Source organism: Mirounga leonina, unplaced genomic scaffold (assembly GCF_011800145.1).
Source record: "Mirounga leonina isolate KUSES-001 unplaced genomic scaffold, KU_Mleo_1.0 Mir_154, whole genome shotgun sequence".
NCBI classification, from domain to species: Eukaryota; Metazoa; Chordata; class Mammalia; order Carnivora; family Phocidae; genus Mirounga; species Mirounga leonina.
Window position 1 is genome coordinate 51,302,620 of NW_023270389.1, and position 21,991 is coordinate 51,324,610.

General features: G+C 48.2%; 1 protein-coding gene across 1 annotated transcript in view; it reads right to left on the reverse strand.

Annotated features, from left to right (window-relative positions):
• Window positions 1-20,728, reverse strand: part of TNN (tenascin N) — a 39,442-nt gene extending 18,714 nt beyond the window's left edge. Inside the window, exons 1-7 of the mRNA XM_035010771.1 lie at window positions 20,323-20,728; window positions 18,724-19,098; window positions 17,949-18,212; window positions 14,465-14,650; window positions 13,128-13,217; window positions 3,680-3,943; window positions 5-117 (exon numbers count right to left, since the gene is read on the reverse strand). Of these exons, the coding sequence (XP_034866662.1) occupies window positions 5-117; window positions 3,680-3,943; window positions 13,128-13,217; window positions 14,465-14,650; window positions 17,949-18,212; window positions 18,724-19,098; window positions 20,323-20,728 (1,698 nt within the window). The remainder of the gene's footprint in view (window positions 1-4; window positions 118-3,679; window positions 3,944-13,127; window positions 13,218-14,464; window positions 14,651-17,948; window positions 18,213-18,723; window positions 19,099-20,322) is intronic.
• Between the last annotated feature and the right edge of the window lie 1,263 nt (window positions 20,729-21,991).

A 21,991-nucleotide genomic window follows, 5' to 3' on the forward strand; every position in this document is an offset into this window, starting at 1 on the left:
CAGCAGAGGTGTAGCGCACCATGTACTTGTCGATGACAGCTTGCACCAGGTCCCAGGAGACGGTGGCCGTGTCCTCTGTCACCCGGTCGGTGGCCAGGTTTGTTGGGCTGTCAATTTCTTTAAGAGAGATGAAAGAATGTAGCATTTACTAACTCTCTAGTTCCTGAAAGGCCAGCACATACACAGACAAAATGATGATCTTGACAAATTTCAGAGTCTGTTCTATGCCAGGGATTGGGATAACTTAAGGGTTTAATTAAGCAAGTGGTCTGAAATTCCAAGAATGAGCTAACAGCATTTAATGAGATGTAGGGTTTTCAGACAAGCGAAAATAGTCTCAGCTCTATAAACTTTACCCAAAAGTAGTCTTTGGATTTGGTTTTCATACGCAAATTTCTCCTTTACCCTGTATTTATACAATATACTCTTTCAGTTCCTGTCTCCTTGTCCTGAAAGCAATTATACTTCAATAAATCTCTGCATCAGCTCTAATATTTTCTTTGGGAAGAAAAATATCCTGGAAGTAGGGAGCTGTCAGTTCTTTCCACATAAAACATTATGTCTGCGGCCAGAGAACCAGAAGACTTAAATTGATGGTACTTGAGGTCTGGGCAGATAAAAATAATCCGCCTTGCATAATCTGTCTGAGTTTCTATGCAGTTAAATTGGGTTGGAATCTGGGTTCCACTGTCTCCTAGTTGCTAACTTGGGCAGACTGTAAACCTTAACTCTAGGTCCCCTCACCTCCAGGAAGGAGGAAAGAGTGGTACCTACCTCACAGGTTAGGGCAAATCACAAGTGAGATATTCATATGGTAAATGCTTAAATATAAGCTCTTTGTTATCACAAGTGCCATTTGAGGCATGAAATACCCCTTTCTCCTTAAAATGTGAACCCCTCGAGTCGGAAATCCAAGTAGTGGTGGTGCATGACTAATATGCCTTTATATTCCTGTTTCAAAAACCAAGTCCTCAAACGTCTGAGCTTTCTGTGACAGCAACTGCATTTCCAACCTAGGCACCACTGCCGGACATCACAGCCAGGCCAGGTGGGCGAAACACGCACCCAAGGGAGACAGCTCGCCTAGGGGAGCACAGAGTTCCGAAAGCACTAGGGACAGGGGACATAGAAGGAGGAGTTTTGCTCTGGGATTCTCATCCCTCACTACTCCATTCTCACAGACCTGGCCACCATCAACACCACTTAAGATTATTAAGATAATTGCATATTAAGATAAGACAGAAAAAAACCCCTGTCCTATTCTTATACCCCACGCCTTTGCATATGCTGCTCCCACAGCTAATGCCCACCCAAGGGTCTAGACTCTGCTCCGTTGTCACCTCCTCCTACAGCCTGCCATGACCCCCTCTCCCATCCCAGTCTGTGCTAAGTACCCTTTTTTCTGGTTCCCACAGTTTCCAGGGACATTTGTTGACTCTAAAAATAACATAACTCACTGCACTTTATCTTTTTTCCTTGTCTTCTCTACCCACACGGGTGTGAATGCCATGAGCACGGACTATGTCTTCCATCTCTGTACCCCCAGGGCCTAGCTCTGTGCCTGACAGCACCAGCAATGCCACATCCCAGTGGCCCCCAGTAATTCTGGGGTGCTAACTCACACCACCCCTACCTGGCAGAGGGGAAGATTCTTCTCTATTCCAACCTCTACCATCTTAAAAAGACTGACCCACATGCTTCCTTTTCACAACACTCAAAATCCTACTAAACAGAAAGCCTTGTGTAATATAAACCAGGAGGTGGCAACCTACAGCCCATGGGCCAAATCTGACCTGCTGCCTTCTTTTATAAAGTTTTATTGAACACAGTCCTACCGGTTCATTTACATATTTTTTTTTAAAGATTTTATTTATTTATTTGACAGAGACACAGCGAGAGAGGGAACACAAGCAGGGGGAGTGTGAGAGGGAGAAGCAGGCTTCCAGTCGAGCAGGGAGCCCCATGCGGGGCTCGATCCCAGGACCCTGGGATCAGTACCCTGGGATCATGACCTGAGCCGAAGGCAGACGGTTAACGACTGAGCCACCCAGGCGCCCCGGTTCATTTACATATTATCTGTGGCTGTTTTCACATATCAATGGCAGACCTGAATAGTTGCAACACAGACTACATGGCTGGAAAACTGAAAATATGCACTCTCTGGCCCCTCACAGAAAGTGCTGACCCTGCCTTTAAACCAATCTAGATCTCACCATCCTTACTGGCAGCTTCTCCTTCCCCTGGAGGAGATAAGGCCCACCCTGACCCAGCAAGCTCCATGCTGTGAAATTCATCAAGGGCTGAATGCGGATTAACATTTGCTATTGACTGAATGTTTGTGTGTCCCACCCCCCACCCCCCAATTCCTATGTTGGAGCCCTAACTCCCAATTTGATGGTATTTGGAGGTGAGACCTTTGGGAGATAATTAGGTTTGATGAGGTCATGAGGGTAGGTCTCCATGATGGCATCCATGCCTAATAAGAGACCTGAGCTTCCTCTCTCTGCCACATAAGGGTGTAGGAAGAAGGTGGCCACCTAAAAGCCAGGAAGAGGGCTCTCACCAGGAACCAAATAGCCAGCGCCCAGATCGTGGGGCTTTCCAGCCTCCAGAATTGTGAGAACTAAATTTCTTTTGTTGAAGGCCCCTAGTCTATGGTATTCTGTTAGAGCAGCCCAAACTGCCTGAGACACCTTGTAAGAAATAATCACGACTGTCACCTACATAGTGCTTGGCTATGTGTCAGGCGCTTCCATGAATTAACTCATGTAACCCTCCCAATAACCCTATGAATCAAATACTCATATAACCTCTTTTATAGACTGAGGAACAGAGGCGAAGTGACTTACCCAAAGCCACTCCGCTAGTAAACGGCCGAGCTGGGATTAAAACGTGGACAGTCAAGCTTCTGAAACCACATTCTTAACTAATTATCAGCTTCTCTGAGTGTCTCTATACTAACTGACTGTCCAGAACAGAGACCAATCTATAAGTGAATCCTTTTCTATGATTTCCTGTCAAGTGTCTGGAACTTCAAGTGCTCTCCGGGATGAGATTGCTCTGAATTCAGGGACAGGAGCAGAGGAAGCTTTAAGCAGAAACAATGTCTGGGATGTGCCCCTCCCAGCCCCCCACCCCCCTGCCATCTCAGGACATCTACAAGCCCAAGCTGAGCAGAACAGCTAGGTGAAGTCTGGGGACGGACCCTTCTGGTTTCTGGAAGCTTCGAGGCAGAATCGGTACATTTGATGACTGTTGACTCAGGATGCAGACCATTTCTGTGGTCTGAAAGAGAGTTCCTGATTATAAGCCAAGTGCCTGTACAGCCTCTGCAAACGGAGATAAGCATTCAAATTCACCGTCAGCCAAATGTTTTGAGTTTTAACGTCCAAAAAAAATGAAAATTAGGAAGTGTTACTCTGCTCTGAGAGAGTTGCACATGGAATTCTAACCCAAACAAGTATGACTTTGTGTGTAAAATAAAAAGGCCGGTTTCTTTTGCTCAAGGTTAAAATGGGAAATTTTACATAATTGTGAAATTTTAAATTGCTTTTGCAACCCCCTTCCCCACCTCTGCAAGCAGAAGAGCTGATGTTGGGTGGGCATCGGCCTCCTGATTCACGAATCCGCCTTCTCCCTGCCATGAGGAAACCCGTTTAGGCTCCCATCCCTCCGTTACCTGTGAGGGCGTTGGTGTCGGCCTTCTTGCTCTCCTGGTTGCCCCTTTCGGCCCACACATAGACTTTGTACGCCTCTCCTGGCTTTAGGCCCGTCAGGACGGTGCTGCTCTGCTCCCTGGGGACCGCCGTGTCCTTTGTGTCCCCATCAGCGGAGGTGTAGCGCACCACGTACTTATCTATGACAGCCTGGACGGGGATCCAGGAGACCACTGCTGTGTCTTCTGTCACTCGATCAGTGACCACGTTGGTTGGGCTATCAATTTCTTCATGAAAATATGAGAATAAAAATTAGAGAAAGACATTTGGTTGGTCAAGATCACAGCAGCTTCAAGCTCCAGTTCATCCAGGTGACCTAGTTCCACAGTCCACACAGTACAAGAGGGTCTCTCCGTCCTCTGTGACAGGTGGACAACTGGCCTCTGCTTGAACCCTCGGCTGAGGAACCACCCCCACCCTGAGGGACCAAACAATCCCCTCCATTTTGAGACCGCTGAGCACAGTAGACATTAGTTCCCACAAATGTAGCCACTTAAGTGGAAGTCCTTCCGGAGGCACATAGAATACACCTCATGCTCTTCTGGGAGACCCTCGAGCAGGTGTTCTAAAGAATAGCTACCACTCTCCTTCCTAATTCTCCTATGATCAAAACACCTTCATCTCTCCAAGTATGCACTTGCAAGTCAGTAGTTTTTACATTGTTCTATCATATCCTGCCATACCGTATCGTATCATATTATACTTCCAAATTGCAGTTTCTAGAACTGGCACATTTAGATTGGCCCCCTTTCTTTCCCTGATCAGGGAAAAAATCCCCAAAACTCAGTCCATTCATTCAGCAATTCACTGAGCATCCATTCCATGCCAGGGAATAAAATGGCACTCAGGAGTCACCAATGAACAAAACCAGCAGAAATCCCTGCCTATGCAAGACTGATGTTCTAGAAGGACCAACCCAGAACAACATATCCTCTGTGTCCTGGACACCGTGCTCCTCAATAACATATCCTCAGACCACAGCCTCAGAAAATCCCTATGCTTTTTCACACGTGTCCCTGTTAACCCAGGGGTTCTCGACCTTTGTCAACACTGGGCACCTACTAGGTACCACCTCCAGAGAGTTCATTTCAGAAGGTCTCAGATATGCGCTGGCATCTCTGCTAAAAAATATATATATATATATATATATGCAAAACTCAGCAGGTGATTCTGATGTACATCAAAGGTTGAGAAACTCCACGTTAAACCACATCTTTCCCACTTCTGCATATAAAATATATTTCCCGAACCCAATGTTTATTCTTGTTATATTTTATCTTATGGACTTCATTCATAATTTAGTCTTTCACTTAACATGCTGATTTTCCTTTCTAGCTTATCATTTACAAACCTAATAAGTAAGCCATCTGAGCTCAGCAGCCATCAAGGTCACCGACGAACGTGCCTCACGGAACAAAGCTGAGGCACACCCCGAGAACCCTGCCTACGTGCAGATCTATATCCTTTTGGGTAAAGACACACAAAACAGCTTCTTACTCTCAGAAATTCAAGCAGTTTTGCTTCTCACCATCCTGTTCTAGTTCTCCTGGCCCAGGATTCTCCAGCAGAGAAGATACAACTTTACATAGCTGTGTTTTTTCACATCAACTAGAATCACTTTCCTGGAGCACAATGGCAGTGTCTTATGTGTGTGCAAAGAAATATGCTCCATCACCAGAGGCTGTGCATGTTTTATTTAATAAATCAACTGTCATTGATTGAGCATATACTAAATTCAAGGTGCTTTTCACACATTACTTTATCAAACCTCGTAGTAATAACTCAAGGCATTTATCAGATTCCCCACGTACTAGTTTGGAAAATTAACAATAGTGATCATTTTTTGAGCACTAATTGTATACCAGGCTCGGAGAGGTTAGATGACTTAGCCAAGGTCACTTTGCTAGTAAATGATAGTCACTTACACATTCTACACACCTTCCCTGAATGCCTAGTTGGAGCCGGGAATTCAGTTTAACTCAGTTATAAATTAAAGTGTGCCCCCCCCAAAAAAAAAGATATGTCAAAATGCTAACCCTCAGTATCTCAGAATGTGACCTTATTTGGAAATAGGGTCTTTCTAGAGATGAGCAGGTTAAAATGAGGTCATTAGAGTGAGCTTAATCCAATATGCCTGGTGTCCTGATGGAAGAGGGAATTTGGACACAGAGCCAGACACACACACAGGGAAGAAGATATGAAGACACACGGGGAGAAGCCAGCCATGTGGCTGGAATGCTGCATCTATAGGGCAAAGAATCCAAGGACTGCCAACAAATCGCAGAAGCTAGAAGAGGTGAGGAATGATTTTCCCCTAAAACCGTCAGAGAGAGCACGGCCCTGCAGACACCTTGATTTCAGGCTTCCAGCCTCCACAACTGGGAGACAATAAATTTCTACAGTTTTAAACCACCCAGTTTTTGGTACTTTGCTACAGCAGCCCTAGGACACTAATACAGTTGATCCCTGAACAATGCAGGAATTAGGCCCCTCAATTTTGCTCAGTTGAAAATCCACCTGTAACTCTGACTCGCTAAAAACTTGACTGATAACCTACCGTCGACCAGAAGCCTCACCAATAATAAACATTCGAGTGACACATATCTTGTATGTTATATGTGTCACAGACTGTATTCTTACAATAATACCTCCTTTTTCTTAGTGTTTTCAGGATTTCTAGGCTATGTGGTTTGTCTGTGAGTTTTTCCCAATTGTCACGAATCTCAAAAAAATTCCAGTGTATTTATTGAGAACAATCTGCACATGAGTGGACCTGGCAGTTCCAACCCATGTTGTGTAAGGGTTAACTGTATAAGCCATGAACAGAATAGACTCTCTGCTATAGAATTTACATTTTCCTGAAGGAGACAGACGATAAACAAGTAGTGATGGTATTAGGAAGCTCAATAAGGCAAGATAGAGGAATAGAAAATGCTGAACAAAAGACATCTGTGAGCTTAGACAGGGAGGTCAGGAAAGAACTGGCTCACCAGGAAGGGAACATCTGAACAGAGACTGAAATGAAATGAGGCAGTGGACCACATACAGTCTGGGAACCTCATTCCAGACAGAAGGAGCAGCATATGTAAAGGCCCTGCTCCACATATTCAGGGAACAGCAAGAGGCCAAAACATCTGGACAGAGTCAGTGAGGGAGCTGAGTGCTGGAGGTGAGGCCAGGGAGGTGAGGGGTGAGTGGACTGTGGGCGGCCTCCAACAACTGTGGCTTTTGCCCTGAATGAGATAAGAAGCTTCTAGGGGTTGGCACAGAAGAATGGCATGACCTGCGCTATCAAAAGACCCCTCTGGCTGCCAGAGAGAGTAGGGGTGTAGTGGGTCGAGAGTAGAGGTCACCTGGGAGGCTGCCCCAACAGTGGGAGAAGACAGGAATGTGGACCAGTGTGTCAGGGATGAAAGTCATGAGAAAGGTTGGATTGGGGAGATTTCAAATGTATACTTGTCAGAATCTGCTGATGGAGTTCATGTGGGACACAAATCCATCCTTCCATCCATCCATGTTATTTTGAGGCCTGAGCGATTTGCAGAAGGGGGTGACCCTTTACAGAGATGATGGAGAGATCTGAGGGAGGGCAGAGTTTGCAAAAGAAGGTGGGGAGAATGGGACCAAGAATTTGCACCTGGACACTTAAAAGTGCTAGAGCCAAGATGTGAACCATTCCTATCTGTCAATGCACCTCCACTTTCTATGTCCCCCGAGCAGCACTATCACCAGCCTTTTCTTATGGAAATAAGAACTATAAATAAATAAAATCAAGTGTGATCTGAAAGCTTCCTGCAATCTGAATCCAGCAGCAGCAGGGAACTGGAGCTTGTCGTGACAACTGGAACAGGGAAACAGTCTTACACTGTTGCCTTTGGGAGACAGGCTGGGCTGAGTGAGCAGTACAATCGGGAGCAAACAACAGGGCCACGTCCTGGGCCTCTGGAGGCTGGAGCAGGCTCTCAGAGGATGCTCAGGGGCCGGTGTACACAGGAGAAAGAACTCTTTCCCCACCCTGCTCCCCTTTCTGTGCAAAGCATGATTCTGCAGAGGACAGGGAGGGAATGAAGACAGCCTCCAAAGGTAACAATGTCAATGTGGGAAACCAGTGCTGACTTGGGAATGGGGACATTTAGAATGGAAAGTGAGGATGGGGAAAAAGAGGGCAAGAACACCCCACAGTCCTGCCTCTTAAAGTCCCTGGTCCTCATTTGCAACGACGTGGATGGAACTGGAGGGTATTATGCTGAGCGAAATAAGTCAAACAGAGAAAGACATGTATCATATGATCTCACTGATATGAGGAATTTTTAATCGCAGGAAACAAACTGAGAGTTGCTGGAGTGGGGGGTGGGGTGGGAGGGATGGGGTGACTGGGTGATAGACACTGGGGAGGGTATGTGCTCTGGTAAGCGCTGTGAATTGTGCAAGACTGTTGAATCTCAGATCTGTACCTCTGAAACAAATAATGCAATATATGTTAAGAAAAAAAAAAGAAGAAGAAAAAGAAGAAGGTAGCAGGAGGGGAAGGATGAAGGGGGGGAAATCGGAGGGGTAGATGAACCATGAGAGACGATGGACTCTGAAAAACAAACTGAGGGTTCTAGAGGGGAGGGGGGTGGGAGGATGGGTTAGCCTGGTGGTGGGTATTGAGGAGGGCACATTCTGCATGGAGCACTGGGTGTTATGCACAAACAATGAATCATGGAACACTTCATCTAAAACTAATGATGTAATGTATGGGGATTAACATAAGAATTAAAAAAAAAAAAAAAGTCCCTGGTCCTCATCCTCTCCAAAGTGAACCACATTTGTACAACCCATGGTCCCAGCAGTGCCCCTCACCACCCCTCCCTGGCCCAGATCAGCGCTTGGCACCGTAGCTGCAGGACCCCCAGCATAAGCCTCTGCCTTGTGGGGTCAGGGACCTCTGTGTGTGCAGCCCTCTCAGGATCCACCATGCCCACGTGAGTGTAACCAGCCCTGATGCATCTTGTTCCCTCAACAGTCCCAGAGCACTTGAGGGATGGACAGCCAGGAAAGGCATCTTGGCCATGAAGAGTAAGAAAGTAGGAAGGAAAAACAGAATCCTCCCATGCCAGGGTTCTAGAGACCTAGCCCAGAGAGATATGACTTCTCCAAGGTCATAAAGCCAGTTAGAGGCCTGGCTAGCCTGGAACTCAGGACTCTGCCCTTTCCCTCAATCCCCTAACCACACCACCCTGAGCCAGAAGGAGGGTCTTCGTGAAGCACTCCTCTCTGTGATAAATCTAAGGATGGGAACCAGACACCAAGACACAGAAGCAGGAGAGCCTCAGTGATGGGATCCTGATGATGGGCCACATGGCTGGAAGAAGCCAGCTGAGCAAGACCAAAGCCTCTCTGGCTGCCAAGAAGGGGTGCGGGGATCATAAACAGTTTTTCCAAGGAACACAGCAGTAGCTGCAGACGGCTGGCTGAATCACAGATGAGTCACAGCGGGAACCTCAATGAGGAGACAGGCTCTCCTTCCCAGTCCTCAACTTCCTTCCCACCTGCTGGACACTAGCAGCCCTGATGGGACCTTTCTCGGGGCCATTCAAGGTCAAAGACTTAAGACAAGACTTGGTAAGTAGACCTTTGAGTTGCATGTGTTAGAATAAAGGGCCTCCCCACTTCAGAAGATCTACTTTACAAAACTGAGTGGACAGAAGAGGCTAATTAAGGGCTCTGGGCACATCGGGAAAGTTTATTCCACTTTATAATGAGATTTGCCACCGGGCTGGGTAGGGCACTGCTGTCCTAGGTCTGCTGGAACACCAGCCTCACATGTCCCTGTTCCAGCCCATGGCCTCAGGCATTCAGAATAGCTTTCTCCATTCCCAGTGGCTACTTCTGAATCACCCAGTTGGCATAGTGGAAAATGGCACAGCCAGGATCTAAAATCTACAGGGATATGGGCTTGGGGGCAAAGACGGAGGTTAGGGCCTTATGCCCCTAGTTTGAAAGTGAGTTCCTGGAAGGTGAGGCCTTCCTTCGGACTACAGCAGCCAGGCGTCCCCTCACCTTGCTTCCTCAGGCCTCCCCTATACTGCTTTCACTGTGGCAATAAAATTATCCCAAAGACCTCACTTGTAGAGAATGTGCTCAGAGATCAACCTCTCTTCCTGCTCTCCTCTAGCTTTGCTTCTGGAAAGGTTGTGATTTGACCTCAAGCAACCCTCCGTTCAAACGCCACCGTTCACTAGTTCACCCTGATCTCCTAAGCTGTGTGGGCTTCCATTTTTCTCACCTGTAAAATGGGAATAATAATGCCTGTAATGCTATTATAATGACAAAGATAATGTGTACGGAGCCCTGAGTACCTAGAATATAGGGGATACTCAAATGATGAAGATTATTATTATTTTTCAGCCACTGGGTGTACGTGGGTGGCTGTGTGGGAGGCAGGAGCTCTGAATGTTGACAGGAGTTCATCTTGCAACATGAAGGAGTTTAAGAAGGAAAGTTTTAGGGGCTGGGCCATTGCAAATGCAGCAGTATGTTTGGAAGGCAGTAAAAAGAGAAAAAGATCCAAAGAGAGGCAAAACTGCTATTTCACGGCACTGTCAAAGGGAAAAATTCTAAGAAAATTGTTAACACGTGACTATGCGAGGCTGTATGTTCCGCTGGGCATGGGAGCTGGTGGGATTATAACAAAGCAAGCAGGCCTTTGTTCTGGACTCACCACAGAAATGCATGAATCATGGAAGTTATGAAAACACTTATAATAATATAAAAAAAAAAAAAAAAGAGGGACTTTAAGCTCATTTAGTCCAACCTTTCCTTTTACAGATGAAGAAACTGAGGACAAAGGGGTAGCATCACCTCTTAGTGGCCTGCCCCTCCTGTCGTTGGATGTGGGGTGGTTGGGAGGGTCTGGCAGCGAAGTTCAGGGCCCTTTCCCCCGAAGACACTGGCCTGGCAGATGCTCGCTGCTCTGAAGTTGACCTGCTTCTGGAAGTCGCTTCAGTGCACTCTGAGTGTCTTAAAGGGTGAGAATTTTCAATTGACCACTTCCCTTTCGTGGATTAGTTCCACTGAGTGACTTGTTAAATGGAAAATACCTGAACTGTGTCATTTCTTCCCTGCACATGGTTATGCTGTTCTTAGATTCCAATGTCTTTTTCCATCTCAGGCAATGCAAAATATTTGGAGAAAAGAGAGATTCTTCCCCCCCCCCCCCCCCTTAAATGAATGAACAGTCTAGCCAGGTTTGAGAGTGTTTCCTGACCTCAGAAATGATTGTGTCTTTTTTTTTTATGTTCGTTGGACACATGACACAAATTTATTTGCTACCCAATAAAATATCCCATCCCACTTTTAGAATATAACTGACAATAAAAATGCTTCTTGAGTGCTCACATTCTAGTTGGGATAACATATTTGAAAGGTTAACTAGCAATTCAAGGCCATGTGTGATTAAATGCTCTAAAAACTCAGAGGCAAAAACAGTTGCTCTTTAATGTGGTCCCACAAGGCCTCGGTGGAGAGGCTAAGGTTGGAGCTGAGCCTGGAAGGATGAGTGATCTTATTGCTATGAGCCTCTGAAGGGCAAGGACCAGGACTTTTCATCTTTGGAAGAATCTAAAGGGACGATGTCTCTAGTGCCCAGCAGTACTCTGCAATTAGTTTTTGTTTAATTAATTGATAGCTTGAATTAACTGAATTCCTGATTGAATTAATGGATAGCTAGAGATAACCGTAGAGGGTTTCCTAGGCTGGCATAACATGAAAAACCCATAATGCAGAGATAAGCCTTCTGTGTTAAGAAACCCCGAAACAGAGACACCTGGGTGGCTCAGTTGGTTAAGCACCCGACTCTTGATCTCAGCTCAGGTCTCGATCTCAAGGTTGTGAGGTCAAACCCTGTGTTGGGCTCCATGCTGAGTGTGGAGTCTACTAAAAAAAAAAAAGAAAAGAAAAGAAACCCCAAGAACAGTCCAGCATCAGGGAGGTTTTCCATTGGGAAGTAGGAGTGAGGAGAACAACAGCCCAGGATGGTTAGATCCAGTCCGAAATCAATGAGGAGTCACAGAAATTTTTCTAGTTAGGAGGTAAACAGTAGGAGAATTAGCCAGAAACAATGAGTGAAAAGGTAAAAGTGGGAGGAACTTTAGTTTTGTGTCCACCAAAGCGGATATCCTAGGTTCAAAGCCCAGCTCTGTCATTTCTTAGCTAGGCAATTCTGAGTTTAACTTCCCAGGTTTTTTTGTTGTTGCTTTTTTTTTTAAGTGACTTAGAAATAATACTAGGACCTACCACACAGTTACGGTGAAAACTAAATGAGATCATTTATGAGAAGTACTCAGTTAGCATAATGCCTGATGCATAGGAGGCTCTCAATGAATTCACAGCTAACAAGAAAGCCACCGGAAACAAGGAAGTCCTTGCCATCTTCCACCCCACTAAAAGTTTTTACCAGTCCACCACTCAGGCAGGCTGCACAGTCTGTATTGTCTCATTCCTAAATGAAGTTATAGCTTTACTTTTACAACTGTCTGACTCTAACTTTCACACTACAGATAATGCGATCTGTTAGGCAACCGAAATAGCGAATTCCATTCCTGCACCATCTCACCACCCTGGCTAGCTCCTGCCAGGACAGAATCGTGTAAAGAACTAAAACACGTTTCAAGGAAGTCTCGAAATTCAAAGATCCCTTCTTGGCCAGCTTCAAGGACTAGCCTTCCCCCAGTGGCATGATAGTCTAGCTCACCGGTTCCCGACTTGGGTTGGCAAGATCTCCACCATTGCAGGATGATGCACCATTCCACATGGACTCAAGCATTGGCTCAAAACTCAAAGCTACGTGGACTAGCTTGCACATATGACTACAGGGATTTCAAATTATTTTCTGATTCATAAATTACAAATCTATCGTCAAGTGTTACTGATTTATAATGTCTGTCATTATATATGTTTTCACAGTCCACAGATGTTCAAAATACCACTGCTCCCATGTGAGAGTCTTTAAAATCTTCTGACATTTTAAAGCAGAGTGCTTGAGTGTGATCATCAGGGAAAAAACACAAGAATAATGGGGAAAAAATTACAGATCACCTGTCTTAGGTAATAGGGAGTTGTGTGCCTAGGTCCAAAATAATGAATAAAAATAATACAGTGATAAGAGCTAATAAAATAAGAAGAAAGATGTCAGAAATGGCCTTTCCCCTTGACTCCGAGATCCTAGGGGAAATTTTCAATGGTAAAACACATTTCAAATAGGAAAAGTTTCCTTCCCTTCCCCAGCCCTACAACATAGATGTCAGTACACAAAGAGAATCTCTCTACATACAAATCCCAGAGTTTTTATCCAGAGAGGAGTCAGCCAAGAAAAATATCAGAAAGCAAACTGGAGAAATATTCATAGTGCTTCTAAATAGCTCCTACCTGTCTTGCCATTCAGGAGAATCGGTTTGCCCTCCAGTTCTCCTTTCATGGGAACAACGGTGATCTTATATTCTGTCCCGGGCTGCAGACCTGCCAACAAGCAGCCAGGGCTCGGTGAGTTCGGGCTCCAGACCCTTGCCCCCAACGCTGCTCTCCCCCAGGATTTCCCTCATGAGGGGAGGTGAGGGGCTATTCTTCTCACCCGAAGATAAATCTAAGGCAGAGGAAGAGTGGTGGGGCCAGTGGAATACAAGGCGTCGTCGAGGGGCTTACGGGGGTGCGGGGGGCCAGAGTGGATGAGGTGAAGGTAACAGAGCTCCTTTCTTGGGCTGCCAAGCACTGATTTCCCAATTTTATTTATAGCCCAAGTGGTTTTCTGCCCTCAACAATCCTATTCCCTCAAAAGTTTCTTTCCGCCTCATTGCAATAATTAGCCTAACTGTATTCCATTATTTTCTTCTTTGCTTGGCCCTTTTTTGTTTGTTATTTCTCTGCAGCAGTGGTTTGAGTAACTGTTCTCTGTGGCACAGAAATCCAGACTGTGGCAAAGTACGGGCAGAGAGCAGCGTGTGGGAGGCACACACACTGCTCTCCGCTCCGCGGACCCTGGGAACCCCAAGATGTCCTTCCAAGATGGAGCTCACAGAGTGGACAGTGGAGGAGGACTTACCCATGGAGCTAATAAGGCTCAAGGCCCCCCTTCCCTGCACGGGCCACCTCCAAGGATATTCACTTGGGTATTCATGATTGTGTATTATTTTCCTTAAAGAGAGCCCTGAAAATTCTCTAAGCTTCAGGAGTCACAAAATGTGATCCAGCCCTGCATGGCCCTGTTTCCTTAGTGGCCATCAGATTTCCAGCTCTCAGCAGATAAACTAGGTCAGTTGGGACAAGGACCTCCCCACCCAGGCCTCCCAGCATCACTCCTTCCATGCAGCATGCCTAATAAACCAATCTCTCTCTCTCTCTCTCTCTCTCACTTCCTCTCTCTCTCTCTCTCAGACACACACACTCACATTCACACACACAGACACACAAACACACATACACACAGTTCTTCCAAAAGGAATGTCTGTACCAGCATATCCACCCTGAGACACAGACAGGGTTTTCAAGAGGACATTGGGCCTATAATCTGTCAACCAGGTGCTCTGAGATTCCAGAGTCAGCTCTGGGACCCTAGAGCACAGGTCTGCAGACCTACAGACTGGGCTCTTATCTGGAGTTTCCAGGGTCAGAATTCAAAGTGATTCCTAGGGCCCCAGGGCCCTCTGTGCACACTGTCCCCACCTCATCATCCACAGCAAATGTCCCACATCCCCAGTGTTGGCTCTTACCCGTGATGTCATATCGGCTCTTGGGGTCACTGCTCTTGGGCACAGTGACCTCAGCCACCTCCTGCCCTGTCAGGGGGCCATACTGCAGCTTGTAGTAGTCCACCTCGGTCGGGGGGTTCTCCCACTCCACATCAAGCGAGTTCTCAGTCTCATCTGTCACCCACGCAGTGCCAAGAACGGCAAGATCTAGGGCAGGGGTCAGGGAAGGCAGGAGAGAACAGTGAAGAGCAGAGCTCGGGCAGGTCTGGAGCAGAACATTTGCTACCGGGTCAGTGCCCTTCCTTGACACACTGAGAGCATGCTTCAGCCCAGGACATAATCCTTAACAGGTATCTTAAAACCACCAAAGTAGCAAATAAACTGTTGGCTCTCACATTATTCATGGAGGACAGACTATCTACTGGGAAAGCCTCCTCTCTCCCATCCCATCAGATGCCATGCTGCCTTCCCTATCCCAGCCGCCATGGGCCAAGCCCTGGACCACACTTCTCCAACCAGCCATCCAAACCGCCGGACCCACGGGTCAGGCTGCCCTGAATGAAACACACCCTTTCGCTGCAGAACCCTGCCCTCAAAGACTCAATCCCAGGAGGAGAAGCTCAGCTTCTCCCATGTAAAGTGTGGGGAATGCATTTGAAATTTTCTGGAGTATAATACTGATAATACAACCAGTGTCTTCCTCCATCTCCCAAATTACAGCTCCTTCCTTGCCACTCAAATTCTCCTACGAAGACTAACCCTAGGGAAAACTATAAAATAGGTGAATTTTAACTTGGTCCTTCTGAGTATCTTTCCTGCGCCTTCCACCACAGTTTAGACCTGGTGACCTCAGCTGTCCAACCTGTCCAACCTGCAGAGGAGAGTTATTGTACCCCTCTATTCATAGTCAAGTAATAATGGCTAAATGTTTATCCCTCCACTTGGAAAACAATGAAATTATAATGATTCACGCGAAGGAATGGATCCAAGGGAAGAACTTTTGGGTGGTGGCTGGGGAGGGGACTGCTTTTTTGAGAGCACCGTGAGTTCCAAGGGCCATATCTAACGGCCATACCCACTGGATGTCATCCGACCTGAAGTCTGAAGCCACCAGGCTCTCAGCCTTGCCCCTTCCTTGGTCACGTGCCCACCTTCGCCACCTTGGTGGTGCTCCCTAGATGCTCCCTAGGCTGGCTGACCACTTGTCAAGGACATGGGACAGAGAATTTATGTATCAGGCAGGGGGTGAACTTGGTGTTCTTAAGGTCCCTCGGGTCTGAATGTCTCTGATTCACTCTCTTATGAACAGAGAACCTCACAGAGCCTTTTCTCTGAAGAATTTCCTCCCACCTACTGGCTTCCATCTGCCAGCCTCCAGGTTCTTCCTTCAAAGATGGGAATTCCTTAAGGGAACAGGTCAAGAGGTCAGTAAGGAAAGTGACTCAAGGACCATAGAAGGGTCCTCTACAGCTCACAAGTGAAAAAGCAGAGACTTAATGAAAATATTCAAGATTATTGTGGGGATAAGTGTCTCTTGGACCCAGGCTCCCCTGAGGAGCAAACAGAATGGGTTTAACATGAATCAGATTAGATAGAAAGACAAGCTTTACAGTTGCAAGATTTTCCAAGCCCCTAGCGCAGAAGCCAAGAGGGGTTACTAAGACTTTCAAAACAGCTGTCTCTGCTCTTCAGTGGGAGGCTGTGGGCACTGGCCTGTCTAGAGACAGAGGCAGCCACAGACAAAAAGGGGGAGCTGGCCTGGTTCTCACAGGTAAGCTTGGGTGTGCTCCCATTGAGCATAAACAATTTCACAGAACATCAACATCAGGCAAGCCACTGAGTGGCCATGATAGCTGACGACAAAACAAGGCCATTCCATAATCATGTCTGAATACAGGCAAAAACAAGAACACTGTCCAAACCACAAAAACTACCCAATATTCTCTCCCCTAATATGAGTGACTACCCTTCTTCACTGATGATGGCTTTAGCCTCTCTCTAGTCTGCTCTTTCTAGATAAGGTTCACTAAGTTACCAGTCATGGAGTTAACTCCCCTTGATGACAGCATGCAAGCCAAAGCAAACCCCTGCTGCCTTCAACTTCCCCCAAATCACCCAACACAAGCCCCAATTCTATCCCAGTCCTTCCTAATGCTCTTACTGAGATACCCACAACCCCTGTGCTGTGTTGTCCCACATGCCAACAGTCAATAAATCCAACCTGCTTGACTCCAGCAGTGTCCTGAGGGGTCTATGGCTGGAGGGGATCGATAAAGGCAATCACAAATTATACTCCCAGGATGACAGATCTCTCATGGCCCTTTCCAACATGGAGCCATCCCTATCCTCACCACTGAACAGGACAGGCAGCCTGATGTTTCTGCAGAGACAACCATGTGCCCAAAAGCCCAGCTATCTGGGTGTCCCTGGATCTCTCCCCAGGAGTTTAGTGAAGGGTGGAGGCAGCTGATTTTTATCAGCATCTAGAATAGTGCCTGGTACACAGGAGATGTTCAGTAAAATAAGATGAGTGAATGAAGGGATCAGAATCACTCAAATAACTAGGTTTTTCCAAGCTCTTGAAGATCTAAGTTGCTTGAAGAACTTTCATGAGAAAACAAGAATTTCTAAACAGTAAGCAGTGAGGCTTGTCTCTCCAAACATTTTGGTAACATTTGGTGGTACACTGGAGACTCTGTCCCTCCAGATCCATCTTTTGTCCTGCTGTGTATCCCAGATTATGACCTGTATGAATTGTGTTAAATCAGATCCCCTTGCCCTCTGGCTTCTTGTTACGTTCAGCCAGTAAGTTACCAGAATATCAGAGGGCAGGATAGAGAATTTAGCAACTGATCTGCTTCCTTCCCTCCCTCCCAGTGAGGCCATGGTGGACCGCCTGCATCTCTACCCAAAGTGCCTCCTCAGGCAACCCTCTGCTACAGCTCTTTTTGGGTCCCACTACCAATTTCCATCCCTCCCCCTTCAGAATGGGGTGGATCCCCACTGATGCTAGTCCTAGAGTACTTCACCAGCCAAATCCTACCCATCCATGCCTCTTCACTAAACTGTCTTCAATTACGCTGTTTACTCTCTCTCTTTCCTGCTAAGATGAATCTGATACAGGCGGCTTCAGCAAATCTCCAGCCATCATCCCACCTCCAACTTGCTTAATGGCCTCAAAGCGCCAGTGAGGGCCTGGGTGTACAGGTATACTCCTTGGCTGCTTGTGTGTGGCTGCAGGGCAATCAGACCTTACTAATCTTAGGCGCGGAGAGACCCCTTGAGCCCCAGTCCAGCAGGCTCTATTACTGACTTGCAGGAGCCGAAAAAAGGGAGCAAGAACTGAGATTTTTCTCCAGAAACCAGGATTGCAACAGCTACGTTTTTCAACTGCCAAATGAGGGCAATGTTCTGAGTAGTCGAAGGGTATTTGTGGGAACAATGGAAGAAAACATTTAAGATGGGGCCTTTCCTGGGAAACCGAGGCACCCCACTGCTTCCTCACCCGTGGTAGCAAGTAGATGCTGTGGGCCGCTGGAAACCGCTTTCTTCACGTTGCGCAGGGTAACTATGTACTTGGTTCCAGGCTGCAAACCAGCGATGTCATAGGTGCGCTGCTCCTTGGGCACTTGGATCTGCTTCCCAGAGAGCTCCGTCCCCAGAGGGTAGTAGCTGAGGAGGTAGTGGTCCACCTCGCTAGAGGGCTCCCAGCTCACCAGCAGGGAATCCTCCCTGCTCTTGAGCAGCTGTAGGCCCTGGGGAGCCACCACTATGCAGAACAGGAAGAGGAGAGGAGAGGGTGAGGAAACGGGTGGAAATGCATAACCAACGTGTGGTCACCGAGCACCTACTATATCCTTAACACTGGCGGCAGGTTAGAGCACACAGCGCCTGCGCAGAGCACCACTCTGGACCCCCCCCCCTCCACCCCCGCGGGAAGTTACGTGGTTGGGAGTTAACACCGACTCACACACCCCCAGACACACACACTCACACACACACACACACACAGCGCCAGCAGATCACAGAAGACCACCGGTTCTCAAACCAGCAGCATCAGGATCATCTGGAACTGGTTATTGATGCAAATCCTCGGGCCTCACCCCAGACCCCCTGCCTCAGAAACTTCGGCTGACCCAGCAATCTGTGTTTCACAAGCCCCCCCAGGGCTTCCGAGGTGGACTAGAGGCCGCGGCCCCGCGCAGGACCGGGTGTCATGATGGCTAAATAGCGCCCGCGCGGGGCAGGGAAAGGAGGGAGTCGGGCCTCTCGGCTCTCACCCTGGGCGCAGTCGAAGCCTCGGAAGCCCTCCTCGCAGTAACACTCGCCCGCGTCGCAGAAGCCGTGGCCGCTGCAGTCACCCGGGCAGCGGCGCTCGCTGCAGTCCTCGGACGTGAAGTTCTCGTGGCACCGGCAGACGCCGCGCACGCACGCGCCGTGCCCGCTGCAGTCGTCGGGGCAGGCGGGGTAGGCGCAGTCGGCGCCCACGTAGGGCGGCTCGCACTCGCAGAGGCCGGCGGCGCAACGCCCGTGGCCACTGCACGCCCCGGGGCAGGCGGGCCGCTCGCACGCGGCACCCTCCCAGCCCTGCTCGCAGCGGCAGGTGCAGGTCTCCGGCGAGAAGGTCCCGTGGCCGCTGCAGTGGAGGCTCCCACCTACCAGCAAGAGGAAAGCAGGCTGGGGGGGAGGGCCGGCGAGCGGGCTGGCCCGGCCTGGGCCCCGCACAGCGCGTTCTTCCGAGGGCAGGGCCCAGGACGAAGATGGAGGTCTGCCCTTTCCAACCTGGGCCAGACTCTGACCTGTGACAGCTACAAACGTGTCCTGCTTTTACGCCCCCAAACGCCACGTGAAGTTTCTCCCCTTTCCCGTCTCATCCAAGCGCTCAGGTGAATTCTGGTTCCCTCCGTTCTAAATGGTGGTTAAGTATTTAGGACCTAACAATGAAGACGCCTGGACTGCTGCAGCTCGGGGTCAGCGCGCCAGCTTGTGCTGAGGGGCAGGGTTCCGGGGGTGGGGGTGGGGGGCCGGCTGGCAGGTGAGATCCAGGCTCTCTGGGAGCAGGCTGGACCTTAGCAAGGCTGGGTCCTTGGGAAATGAGCCCAAACTGGATCCTGGAAAAGTGGGCCTGCAGAAGCTACCCAATAGCCCAGTCACACTATGGGGAGGGGTGGGAAAAGGGATCCCCCAGGCTCCCCTCTCTAACCCCCTGGCCGTCAGCAGCCCAGCTCCTGCTTCTCAGAACACCCTCTTTCCTTCCTAGACATTTTTGCCCTGGAGGCTCCTCCGCAGCAGTCCGTGCTGTGTCATTCATGGCTGTGGCCCTGGTGCCCAGTTGTCCCTCTGGTGTACAGGAAATGCTCTCAACGGTAGCACTTCCTCCAGCATGAACAGGTATGCCAACATACCCCTCATTATGATTTGGATCCGCTTTGCTAAATATCTACTATGGGCCTGGAAACTTCTGTATAGCACCTGTAGTCCTCAGACCTGGACAAGTTGATAGAATTATCCTAATTGGGCGGTTTAGAAAACTTCAGGATTTTACCCAGAGTCACACCACTAAATAGTGACGAAACTGGGGCATTTGTACCCCGTCTCGTCTAGCTCCAAGGCCGACCATCTTTCCTCTCCTTCCCACTGCTCCCTCTTCTGGTGGAGATTGGATTCACAGGTCAAAGAGTACCCAGGAGCGTAAACCCAGGAGTCCAGACTCACGGTAAGCGTTGCCGGGCCCTGTCTACCGAGGCTTGCAGATACTGCCTGGAGCTAGTGCCAAGGACAAGACCCCCCACCCGCCCCAAGAGTGAGGTGGGAGCGCACCAGACTCACAGAGAGCGCCTGGCACGTAGCATGGTTTGTTGAATGAGTGGCAAACTCACCAGCAGCCCCTTGGCAGCAGCGCTGGACATCACACTTGTCCTTCATCTCCACCATCTCCTCCTCCAGCTTCTTCACCCGGGCCAGGAGCTCTTGGACGCTGCTTGTTAGTTCACAGTCCTTCTGTGGCGTCTGCAGGCGGATGTTGTGCCTGAAGATGATGTTCTGTTCCTCAGCCTCCCCTGGGGCCAGGAGTGAGGCCCCATCATCACTAAGGGGCTGAGGGTCAGTCTCCACCTGGACCAGGGCAGACTTGGGCACGTCAATCTTGTAGGTGTGGCTGACAGTGACCTGTTGCTCCTTGTCACTGCAGCCGTGAGGTTCAAGGGTGGCTGGGGCTGATGCCACCAAAAGCACAGAGCCCAATAGGAGCCCCAGGGGGAAGCACAATGTCCCCTGGAGACCCATCTCGGAGAGACAGGGAGCAGAACCTGTAGGAGACCTGTATCCAGAAAAGATGCAAAAGACAAGCCATGGAGATTTGCTGATGGAAGCTGGCCTTTTGAATGGATTCTAGGAGCCCACAGGAGGCTGAGAAACCAGCAGAAATATTTCATCCTGTAGGTCCTGAGGATCCAAACCAAATGTTTTGTTCCTTCTCACACATTGCCCATTCCTGCCTCCTGTCTTTGCTTATACTGTTCGGTACCTGGGAGACCTGCCTCTTCACCTCTTATTCTATACTCACCTGACTAATAAAAACAACTGTCTCCTATGAAAGGCCTACTGTGACCAGGCTTCAATCCCCCCATCCCTAATCTATACCACACTCCTAATATTATCCCATCAAGACCACCTAGAGAACAACTGCACATAGAGACCTCTCCACTGTGAGAGGCAGCGACAATGTGCTGGAAAGACAAGTCAGGTCCTAGGTGTCTAGCCTTGTGAAGGCTGCTTATCCTGGCGTTAGCCTCCTCTCGTCAAGTGGGAATGGTCACACCTGTTTCACCGCATTATATGTGGACAGCACTTCATACCATGCCAGGGACACAGGAGGTGCTCGCTAAATGCTTGAGGTTTTGGTTTTAATCAACTACTGAGTATGCTTTCCTTTTCCTTCTCATTTTTTTTATTGTGAAGGATGACATTTATCCTGAAAAGAGCACATGACAAAAATGGTATCATTTTAATGAATTGTTATAAAGGCAACCACCATGGAACCACCACCCAGCTTCAGAACTAGAATGTTGCCAACATCCTAGAAGCCTCCACAGGCCCTCATCTGATGCTGCCTCTTTTCCAACTCGGTAGTCAGAGTCAGCAGAACACCATCAAAAGGAGTGGACCGGAGCAAATAACTCTGTTGGTCATGAAAAGGAAGAAAGCATCATTAAACCCAGTTTTAATATTTTGTAAAATCTTTGATTTCTAAGAGTCAAGATTTATTTAGTATGAAGAAGTAGAGGATGAAGGTCCCTGGCAGAATTATCATTAAAGATAACAATAATAATATTATTATAACATTACCTGTTATTTATCAAGTTGCTGCTTTGTGCCAGGCATTGCCCAGGGGCGTTAACCCTCATACTTAATCTTCATCACTGCCAAGTGAGATAGATTAGTGCTACTTTGCTTATCCTGGGTGAGCAAACAGATGTGCAAGGCAAAGTCACTTACCAGGGGCTGTCCAACTAGTAAGTGTCACAGTCGGGATTTAAAACTAGGTCC